Source organism: Notothenia coriiceps, unplaced genomic scaffold, assembly GCF_000735185.1.
Source record: "Notothenia coriiceps isolate Sejong01 unplaced genomic scaffold, NC01 NC01_scaffold00001922, whole genome shotgun sequence".
Lineage (NCBI taxonomy): Eukaryota > Metazoa > Chordata > Actinopteri > Perciformes > Nototheniidae > Notothenia > Notothenia coriiceps.
This window is the reverse complement of record NW_011334623.1, coordinates 41518-53574: the sequence shown is the minus strand read 5'-3', so window position 1 is coordinate 53574 and position 12057 is coordinate 41518. Positions and strand designations below refer to the sequence as shown.

At 39.1% G+C, this 12057-nt stretch overlaps 1 protein-coding gene across 1 annotated transcript in view; it reads left to right on the top strand.

Moving 5' to 3' along the window:
• Window positions 1-4959, top strand: part of tmem209 (transmembrane protein 209) — a 9023-nt gene extending 4064 nt beyond the window's left edge. Inside the window, exons 9-15 of the mRNA XM_010793309.1 lie at window positions 657-753; window positions 1141-1266; window positions 1438-1535; window positions 2240-2354; window positions 2574-2671; window positions 3877-3950; window positions 4088-4959. Of these exons, the coding sequence (XP_010791611.1) occupies window positions 657-753; window positions 1141-1266; window positions 1438-1535; window positions 2240-2354; window positions 2574-2671; window positions 3877-3950; window positions 4088-4142 (663 nt within the window). The 3' untranslated portion in view covers window positions 4143-4959. The remainder of the gene's footprint in view (window positions 1-656; window positions 754-1140; window positions 1267-1437; window positions 1536-2239; window positions 2355-2573; window positions 2672-3876; window positions 3951-4087) is intronic.
• The last annotated feature ends 7098 nt before the right edge of the window (window positions 4960-12057 follow it).

Genomic DNA, 12057 nt, shown 5'->3' with positions numbered 1-12057 from the left:
AAGAAGCATTTCAAGGTCCTGGAGTGGCTTAGCCAGTCTCCAGATCTCAACCCCATAGAAAATCTTTGGAGGGAGTTGAAAGTCTGTGTTGCCCAGCGACAGCCCCAAAACATCACTGCTCTAGAGGAGATCTGCATGGAGGAATGGGCCAAAATATCAGCAACAGTGTGTGAAAACCTTGTGAAGACTTGCAGAAAACGTTTGACCTCTGTCATTGCCAACAGAGGGTATATAAGTATTGAGATGAACTTTTGTTATTGACCAAATACTTATTTTCCACCATAATTTGCAAATAAATTCTTTAAAAATCAGACAATGTGATTTTGTGGATTTTTTTTTTCTCATTTTGTCTCTCATAGTTGAGGTATACCTCGGATGAAAATGACAGGCCTCCATCTTTTTAAGTGGGAAAACTCGCACAATTGGTGCCTGACTAAATACTTTTTTGCCTCACTGTATATGCAGAAAGGTGTTATTATACCATTTGTAATTTAATCTCTTTATAAAAAACGTATTTTTCCACAAGTATGATAATGTATTTTCTATTTTCTTTTGTACCTAACATTGCAACTTCTCTGTAAATTGTGCACCATTCCTTTTCAATTACACAAAGCTTTACCAAAAAAGGAAATGAACCTTAATATGTGTCTCTGCAGTGGATCAGTGACACCATCTTGGTCCCCCTGGTGAAGGAAATCGACTCCGTCAACAGCCAGCTCAGGAGGATGGGCTGCCCTGAGCTGCAGATAGGAGGTAAACCATAGCCATTATATCATATTTATATATGTCAAGGTTCAAATGCTTTATTGTCAGATGCACAAAAGTTATAGCATATATTTGGCAATGAAAGTCCAACAAGCAACATACGAAATACTTAACGTAAAAAATAATCTGCATTTCAAGATTTGATTTCAACACACAAAGTTTGATTGTAGGAAAATGTTTTTTGAAGCAACAGAGCTTAATTTTTCCTATTTATTTGTATATACCAGCGGGGATAAGTGAAATGTGCAGCAAGAGAGAAGTTTGTTAAAGAAAGTGTTTATACACCATACCATTTAATACAGAAAATGTCCTGAAATGTAGAAAATAAGTAGCTATCATTCTGATGCCACTGCTTTTCTCTGTCTCCTCCACCAGAGGCCAGCATTAGCAGTTTAAAGCAGGCGGCGGTGATGAAAGCCTCCTCCATCCCCACCATGAACTCTATTGTTCAGTATCTGGACATCACTCCCAACCAGGAATACCTCGTGGACCGTGTGAAGGGTACGCTCAACAACACTTTACATAATGTGTGTGTGTGTCTGACGTTTATGCAATGATGTGTTTAAGTGAGGAGAGGGGAAAAACTCAATGAAAGGATTTGATGGTGGTATGATGGGTGGAAGTGGAACATATTTGTTATTCCTTATATTGTTTTTCTATCTGTCCTGTCAGAGCTGGCCCACAGCGGCTGCATGAGCTCCTTTCGCTGGAATGGTGGCGGAGATCTGAAGAACAGGAAGTGGGACACGGACCTCCCCACGGACTGCGCTGTGAGTCAACACACACACTTAGCTAGTTTATAGATCAGATATTCTGTGATGTATTTATTCATTTGGTCCTTAAAGTATCCGCAAAGTGGGAGATATGTAAAAATAGAGTGCATCTAGCGACTTGGATTATCGCAGTTTCAGAAGAAATGTCAAGTTATCTGTTAAGCAACTAACCCATTGGCATTGTTCTTACCAAATCATCAACTGTTCAGACCTCCTTAGCGAGTTCATTTCTAAAAATAAAAGAAATATATAATGACTATTTGACTCTCTAAAATAAGTGTACAGACACCGTTAAAATGTTCTCACATTTTTCTCTGTTTTTCATATTTAAGAAAATTCCCAAAAATGTGTGTAGGCTGTCAATTACAATTATTAGGAAAAATACAAATCGACAGGCAAGACTTTTGAAATTTGGAAAAAAAGATAGGTGCGTCTCAAATTTGTATCAATTTTTTCTTTTAAAGACAAATACCAGAGAGCCGCCTCCTCAGGCTGGGAGTAGATAGCATTGCAACTTAAAGTCATACAGTTTACAGAGTGCTTAATAATATGTAATTACAAGTTGACATGGCCTTCCTTTAGACTTCTAACTGCAGGATCTGTGCTGAGAACTCGATACAGTGACACAGTGGGGGGCTTTCCTCCTCTGTGTGGGGTTAATCTCCAAATACCTCTGCTTAATACTCCTTCTGTCTCTTTAGGTCCTCATGCATATGTGTTGCACATACTTGGACTCCAGACTGCCCCCCCACCCAAAGTACCCAGACGGGAAGACTTTTACCTCGCAACACTTCAGCCACACCCCCGATAAACCTGGTGAGCAGCGCACACACACACACACACACACACACACACACACACACACACACACACACACACACACACACACACACACACACACACACACACACACACACACACACACACACACACACACACACACACACACACACACACAGGCCCAACAGGAAGGAAGAATACTGGCTTTGGTTCTCTTCGTTATTCTGTTTCATCTTTCTGTGTTATGTCTCTTAGATGTTACCAAGGAGAGCCTTTTCTGCATCCACCAAAGCAGCACCACCCCCCCTCACTACCAGCTCATCTACCAGGGACACGTCTACAGTCTACCCAAGGTGACAGCAAAGACACACTGTGCTTTCTTTTTATTCAGGCTTTTATATAAACTGTTTGCGCTCCTATTTTCCCCTCACTGACTTCAAATCAAATCCCAAGAGATTTCAGTGCTTATTTCTTTTTATATATCTCACTAAGGTGGAAGATCAAACCATCTTTACTCACTCCCTTAAGGATTGAACTTGCCAATGGATCATAAAAGTAGAATAATAAATGCAAAGTACATACAAATAACGGGGAAACGGAAAGTAGCACACATTTCCACCAGTAAGAGAATATTTTCAAGGCATGCGATGATGGGAAAATGTGTTGTCATGATTTCCCAGGGCCATGATAATTGTGATTTACTTTGTTAATCTTATTATCATCTAAATAGGCTTAAAACTTTGAAAATGGCACAAAACATTATGGATTCACCACCTTACCCTTTTTTAAGAAAACATTTCTTTCTATTGCATCACAGATGGAAAACATCTTTATCTTATTCTAAGTCTTTGGTTTTTAATTGGTATAAACCTTATTCTGAACACATTAAAGACCAGATCAATCTGGTTTGTTTGTGTTCTGTAAGCTTTTGAATGTTGTAGTTTTTAGAGGGTTTTCTGGTTGAGGTCAAAGGTTATCATTTGATGATTTCTGGCCAAGGATAACACACATACACACTTTTTTTCTAACACAGTTCTGTACTGTTATGCTGTTATGTTCAGTCATTGCTCATTGTTCTTATGTTGCGAGTAATTATGGGACGTATTTCTTCTTTCATAGCAATTTTCCTTCATACTTTCTTGCCGTGAAATAGGTCTTAAATTCTATTCAAAGTGGTCTTAAAAAGTCTTACATTTGAGTTTAGAGAAACCTGCAGGATCCCTGAAACTAAATAATAGCTGTTTGTAACAATTTGATATTTCTTGTCCATTTAATTGTTTGCTTATAAGCCGGGGTCCAACCTCATCAAATCGTATTAATCTCTTAAATTAAAGTTGGTGAAAGACTTATGAATGTGTTCTTGTTACACAGTGATACAACACAGAGCTTTGTATCTAGGTCATGTATAGAAACCTGTTATTCACACCTATGTGACAAATACCCCTGAGAAAAACCAGGAAACTCAAGGGTTTTCTAACAAACACTCATTCATGAACAAATCAGGAAGTGTTCCACACCTAAGGGCGATTAAATAAACCCATCTTGATTTCCATTTCAGGGCAGGAACAACCTGTTCCACACAATCCTCATGTTCCTCTACGTCATCAAGACTAAGGAGTCAGGGATGCTGGGGTGAGTACATCTAATGCGGCTGTCATTGATTCATTGTCAACAAAAATGCCAAACACCCAGGCACAGATTGCATTTTGATATTAAATGGTTTGACCCTGCTCGTCTGTAAAATAATTCCTTTTTCATATTTCTTGCAGGAGGGTAAATCTCGGCCTCTCTGGTGTGAACATCTTGTGGCTATTCGAAAACTAATGCGTCGTCATTTACAAGAAACAAGGAGCTACAGGTGGATTCCCCCCCCTACAATGCTGTGTTGCTACACTGGTTGGAATACCGCCTCAATTAAAGGACTGCCCGTTCAGCAGCACATCGGAAAAGCAGCACTTCACCTGGAAAGACGATAAATCCATATTTTTGGAAGTTTTCTCAATTTTAGTGTAAGATTCTGTATGGTCATTTTAAGGACACCTTTATGTTGCGCCAAAGTGTGCTTAGGAAACACTGCAGAGGTTTTTTTATAACATGGTAAGGTTTTTGTATTTTGAGAATGTACCAGCTTGGCAGCCTTGTAAATAATACACCTCTGATTTATCTGGTGACACATTGAGACCAGACCCATTTAGCTTGAATGTAAATACAGTATGTGTGGAATTGACTTTTGTTACTTCAGCTGTGATAAATCTTTTGCAACTAGTATTATTTTTATTTCCCTAGAGTTGAATGATTGCTTTAGTAGAGACCATGGTAGAGACGCTCCTGACATGCTTGAAGTCACCTTGCATTTGGAAGCAATAAACACCAATTTTTAAGTTTGTAATATTCTGTTTTCCGAAGCTTCCCATAGTATTGGGATGCCATGCAACACAAAGCTACTGGTAATTATTTTGATATTAGATGAACAAATAAAAAGCCTTTGAACTACCAAAGCCCTTTTTTCTGAATATAACAGCTTTCTCAAAAGTGTTTAATGTGTTGATTTTCAAACCTTCACATGGTTGATTATTTTTCTATAATGTTATTTGACTTCAGATGAGACATGAAAATAAAATTGTGATATTGAAAACAAAAAGTGTTCGTTTTCCTCTACCTAATTACATGTATTTTCTACTATCAAAATCAACCACTTGGTGGCAATGTAGTTCATTTCTTAAGATTTGACCTTACTCCTGGCTGCATTTTCTCATGACATACTGCATATCAACCGCACAAGCACTGTAATGTGATGCAGTAGCTCGTGCTGCAGTGACACACTTGATGCTGGAGAACATGCTGATTGACAATTTCAAGTAACATTAAAATAATGTTGGGGACACACTTGCAGGGAAATTCCTTTAAAATGTAAACATTAAGTGCATCATGGTGTATTTAATCATATGGGGAATTGAGAGTTAAGCACATAATTCAGACTGCTTGTTTGTATGAAAACATGTAGAATGTTTAATGTGTTTGTCTTGTGAGCAAAAAGCCCTATATTGCATAAATCGGTTTGTTTTGTAGTTAATGTCGTCCTCCTTCATGACAAACGCCGTTTCCCAAAACGCAATTCGCACAGTAGATTTCCCTGCTGGGGAATGTGGTCACTTAATCAATTAGGAGTGCTTTATAGATAAATGAAAATAATTTGTCAACGGTTTTATATTTGTTTCCCATGTTGACTCACGTTTTGTAAAATGTCAGATGTATATTGCAGTTGTGCTGAAGGTGGCCTGTGGGTGGACATGTTTGAAATTCTTAAAGAAACTACATGGACCACAATGCATTTGGGCCATAGTCGCTCCACCGTTCACATCCGCTCGACTCGCTATTTGTGTTGGAAAAAAAGGACTTTGTGAAACTGCAGCGATGTCAGTCCAGGTTGTGGCAGCGAAAATGGCAGAGGTCGAACTGAAAGACGTCCCCACCGGCAAAGACTTACCGGCGGGTTCCCCGATGACACCGACCTTGGAGGGCAAAAGCCTGGGCAGAAACGACCCACATGAGGCCGGTTCCTCCGCTGCTGCGTCCCCTACAGCGGAGCCCTCAAAAGCCGGGGAAGGCAGCCTGGGTTTGCTCAACACGAACCCGGCGAAGATGCCTCAGGTGTCGGCTTTGAAGCGGACGGACCCGCAGCTGAACGGCGGAGAGGCTTTTATCAACCGGGACGGTACCGTGGCCGAGGCTCCGCGCATGAAAAAGGCGAGTGAGACAACGTTTTCTCCCTAATATCTCCTCGGTGTTATTGGACCAACCTCTTTGGAAAGCCTGCATTGTGTCACGATGCTAACAGGCTAGCTGGTCCCAGAGCTGGTTCAGTTGCAACAGTTAACAGTTAGAGGTGGAAGAAGTACTCAGATCTTAAGTAAAAGTAGAAGAATGTAGGAATACTCTGTTACAAGTAAACGTCCTGCATTCAAAATCTTACTAAAGTAAAAGTAGAAAAAGTATTGACATCAAAATATACGTAAGGTGTCAAAAGTTTGCAGATTGACCAATTTCAGAATAATATATATGATATGTTTTGACTAAAATCATATGTGCATTAAAGTCTTTTATCAAAGCTGGTAATTGTAATCACTTGTATACTGCAGGGTAGCTTTTTACTCCAGGTGCAACTAAAGTCTTATTTCATTGTTGATTTTGTTTGACATCATTAATAAAAACTGCAAAATAACCAAAGTTATTAAATAAATGTAGCGTAAAAGTACACGGTTTACCTCTGAATGGAAGTAGGGTACAACTTAAGCAAATGTACTTAGTTACTTTACACCACTGCAGTTAACGCTTTTAATAATGGTCTTGGATTCTAATTGCAGTGTGGAGGGTGTAATAAGAGCTAAACACTGTTTGTATCCATATCATATTGGCTGACAATGACATAGCTAACTATTTAGGGGAACAAACTCAATTACACTACAAAAGTATCCAACTGCTGTCACAAGTTTTGTGGAGAGGGGGTTTTGCTATTCCCTTTTCCTAAACTCGGTTACTTAAGCCAAAACCTTAAGCCATACACAAAATACAGGATATGATGCTAGATAAAAAAGCTGTGTCAGTCACTTGAAAGATTGCTTAGGTGAAGTTGTTTTAAAATCCCATTTTTGTACTTTTGTGTATAGTAACTTCCACTGTTTTGGCTGGTTTTGCATCTGAGAGATAACATGATCATCTTTGTAGGGCTGTTTTTATGTAAGAGCTTACATTATTGATCACATCTCTGAGTTGCTAGATGATTTTGATGCAGTGAAGACTTTAACTTTTTGCATGATCTTGGTAGTTCAAATGATCCTTGCTTGACCTCAGATTAGTATATTTCAGATATTTACAGTTCACTGCCTAAAATACATGCCATTGTAAACATGGTTTGATTGATGCATTGCCACCCAAGGTGTGTTAAGTGACCAGACATAACAGTAGTAACTAATCCCTGACCTCAGAGCAGTGCTGTCACTTTTCTCAAGCCGGGTTTAGCCTTTCGGGCACATTTACCTCAGCTAAGGGAGTTCCTGTCCTTGTAGATAATTCAGAGGTCGGACTGACTTTGTATGACTTTCCTTTGTGAGCAAGGATCCAAAAATGTCTTTCTGTGGTTGTGACCTAAATGCATCTTATCTCTTTGTGTCTCACAAAGTGTTGATTGGGACAGAGTGAATATGTAGGACAAGGTTCAAGGAGAGAACACTATTGATTAGAACTTTCCATCTCTAGTCCTTTGATCACAGTTATTATTAAAAGTTGACAGTAATTTATAGATTCCCATACACCTTATCAGTGAATCAGGAATTTACTTTAGACATCAGATCTTAACAAGCCTAATGCTTTAGTTGTTGATTTTGAAATATGCTTCGCTCATTGTGCTGGTGCGTTTCTGCATCTACTGTGAAGCCATTGCAAAATACATGAACTCTTGAGATGAATTTTGAGACATATTCAGAAGCTTATGAACCTGTATCTCTAGAAATATAGACTCTCCTCTCCAAGTAGTCTATCATTAACAAAATGTTCTTATACATATTACTTACATTTACATTAAATTCGTGTTAAATCTATACTTTGTATGCCCCTCGAAGGCATGCTAAGTATTATATGTTGGAATAACATTCATGTGTGCTTATGCTTAGAAGAAGCTACAGGGCAGGCCCTAAACCAGGGGTGTCAAACTCAAGGCCTGGGGGCCAAATCCGGCCCGCGGCTTCATTTTATTTGGCCCCATAAGAGCTTGCAAAGAATATAATATGTTTATTATACGGTTACATGCTACTTTACAGAAGCACGTTGCCCATAAACTACATGTCCCACAATGCATCTCAAATTTGAATTTGTTCACAGAATTTGAATTTTTTTCTTCAAAATATGTCACTTCTTTTTGTTTTGTTTTTCCAGAATGTGGCTTTTCTTTTTAAATCATTTTGTGACATTCTTACTGAAGAGACTTGCAATTATTTGCCCTAGACTTCTGCTTTCAGACGTAGTTAATTATGAAGTTATTACCCTATCCGATAATAATCCAATGCAGAGGCAATAGTGTAATATAATACATTATTTTATATATTAAATATTTATATATGTATTTTTATATAGTCTTAAAGTTACAACCGGCCCTTTGAGGGCAACCATAATGCTAATGTGGCCCGTGATGAAATTGAGTTTGACACCCCTGCCCTAAACGTATGGAGTTGTTTTATTTTAGCTCCAGTCTCTCTTTTAATGGAAGAGTAATCAATTGTATGATGAAATTAATAAGTATAGGGATATTCTCTGTCTGGTTAATCCATTTTAATTATAAGGGATCATGTTAATGTGAAGAGAAACTGTAGAATAAGGAACATTTCACCCTAAAAGAAGCCATTTCTGAATGTTTGGGGTCAAAGGTTGTTGTTTTCATTGATCTAATGCAGAGACCTCTAAGCCATAGTAACAGATAATATACTCTTAAATACATTGGGGCTGATATCCGTCCATTATAATAATTCAAATACTCTGTAGTTGCTGTACTTGTGTTAATCAACCACTTCAGTGTATATCCCTTATCCACTGGGACGCAGCGTTGCTTCCAGCCTATTTATAGTCCCCATGCATATATGGCACACTGCATTATAGATATACGACCAGGGTTGCACATCTGCTGGTTCCTACTTGTCCCGTGCAGTAAAGGGTAAGTGAATCAGGACGCAGGCTTCCAGTAGTGTTTACTGACTGACTGTATGACTGGCTGTCTTTTAATCCATGCCTTTATCATGTTGCCACATGAGAGGATTAACAGGCCATCCCTCTGTTGTAGGTGGTCCCACATGTTGGCTTTTAGAGTCCAGTGATGAGTTTCATTCATGGCTTGGCACGAATATGTCCAGAAGTCTCACATTTAACACACAAGGGTCACTGAGAGGCTTCACGACAGTGGGCTTTGTTGGTAGAAGACGGTTTACCTGTTGAGCACGCTGGCTGCCATGGTGATTAGCATGATATTTATGACGACAGGGTGTTAGTAAGGTCATCCCTCGCTGATGTAATGTTATGCCACCCACTAATCTGGTGTTCCTGGTAGTGCTCACAGGCTTACAGAGTCTGCTCCATGAAGAGGTTATGTGTCCGAAAAAGACATTTGGGTTTTAATGCAGTGCTCTACTTTTCTCAGACTGATTCTGTATTAACAACACTTCCACCCTACTCTGCATTAGTGTCCCATTATAATCCTTTTTGGTAACTAATTATGTCTTACATTTGGTGTTGCACAAATATAACCCCTTAGCATTTAAAGGGATGTCATTTTGTTTAAATGTCTTTTCTCTGACACTATAGTAGGGCTGCTCGATTATGGCAAAAATCATAATCTCGATTATTTGGGTCAATAATTGATATCACGATTATTAAAAACGATTATCCATTTACTTTGAAAACATTCATTTATTGAAAAAAAAAATGTGAACAGTATGTTTTTAACAGTTTATTACCCTGAACTTTAAGTATAATTCAACTGAAAAACCAATGAAAAAAAAAAAAATTATCGTTTTATTTCGATTATGTTGTTTTCATAATTGTTGCAAGCCAAAATTGTAATTGCGATTAAAATACGATTAATTGAGCAGCCCTACACTATAGTGATTTCACTGTGGTGGGAATAGGTGGACAAGAGAACAAGTTGGAGCTAAACGTTAATGGTTAGTTAAGCAATTAATTCAGCTAACATAAGGCCACAGGGTGATGTTAGTCCATTAGCCAGTCTACCCATTAGGTCCCTTCATATGACTATAGAAAGTTATCCAGTTACTGATACGAAGTCACTGCAGCGTTGTCTTGTGTAAGAATCCCTATTAGAACTAGCATGAGCATTGGCTATTCTTACCTGTAAATAAGTATGGAGACGAAAACCAAAAACATCCACAATTTGTTCAACTAGTGGTAAAGAGGCCCTTTTGTGCTTTTTTGTTTGTTTTCCCTGTCCTCTAGGCTAGTGTGTTGAATAGGTTTGTGTGCTCTGGAATAGCTACAATCACTAGAAACTATAGCTCTGTATCATATTGGTTTCAGTTTTGTTTTCCTTTCTGTTGCATATCTTGTTTGATAATTGTGTTGAACGATCTGAGAGAACAACATTTCCCATAATACCTTTGAGTGTGTTACTTATACATTTCTATCAAAATTCAACAAAGCATAGATGGATATTCCTGTAAGAGCACGGTCATACACATTGTGTTGATTCCCAGAATTGTCATTGAGCATCTTCATCTTCCTGTGATGTGGCTATAAAGGATACGAGTCACTTTCTTTCCACTACTATGCCCTTTTTATTTGTGAGTCAGCAGCAACAACAGGAGCTGGTCTGTACGTTTCTCTGAGAGCCAACTCCCAAGGGAATCCTGTCTTCTTTTATTGGAGTCAAAATGTGCTCACAGTTTAAACCTACCGTTGTCTTTTGACACTGGTTTTGAGTAGATCTACTATGGATTTTAATCACTTGAATGTAATAGGCACCCTCTTATACAAACGTGTCTAACTTTGGTCTTTAGGCTATACTTGTAATCAACGGAAATATTGACTACACAACATTACATTGCTGCTGTTAAGGCATACCGTAATTTTCGGACTATAAGCCGCGCCTTTTTCCCAATTTTTTGACGCTGCGGCTTATATAACGGTGCGGCTAATCTATGGATTTTTACAGCTAACGGCCACTAGGGGACCTCCTAAATCTATGGATTTTACAGGTTACAGTCCACCACCTTTAACTCTATGGGCTCAATGGCCGATCCGCGCCCCCCATCTTTAAGCGGCGGGTTCCAGCAGGAAAAGCTGGAGGCCGGAAAAGAGTGAGACAGGTAGCGCGCAAAAGTAAAAGTGGAACCGAGAGTGGTACGAGAGACAGAACGAGAGCAAGACAGACAGACATTACGAGAGCGAGACAGTTTGTCCCCGTACCACTGGTTGAAAACCACTGCTGTAGATCACTGCCGGTACGTGCGCTGGGAGCGCACCGTTTAAGTTTGAAAGTTAAAAAGTTTGTGTGTCTGAAACGCTATGTGATACAGTACAGTTTACACAGCACAGTACATGTTCTGTAGCTACTATTGCACTAAATGGTAACACTTGAATACGTTATGCAAATATGCAACTTGTTTGTTGAAATGTTAATAAATGGGAGCTTCCTCAAACAGCCCTCTCTTTCCCGACAATCCCCTCTGTGCACGACGTAAAAACAACGGGCTCTTGGGGGTCGTACAAGAATGGTTCTGAATTCAAAACTTGACCCGAGGCCTCCTTCCGTTCCCCTCAACGGGTCCCTTGAGACTAGGCGAGTACTCCGTGATAAAAGCCTACTGGTAGAACTTGTGAAAGATCGGGAAAAACTACCAAAAGGTTCTTTTATTGAGACTGAAAAAGTCTCACACCGTCCTTACGGTTCCCCTCACTGTCCCCTGAAGTGTCATGTACAACCGGAAAAGACAGTGTAATTCTCCCGAAAAACGTGTTCACAATAGATTATTTGTAGAGTTTGCCACAAATACACCTATACCTTTCTCCTATAAAAATTCTACTTACGGTACTAACAGTGTAATGTATAATGGCATTAGAAAAGGCCTGATATTCCGCGTGGACTTATATTCGGCGTCGTCCGATTTAACTTACTACACATGTTATATACTTTGGCGTGGACCTGATATTCGGCGTCCACCAAAATTACAAATTAATGGTA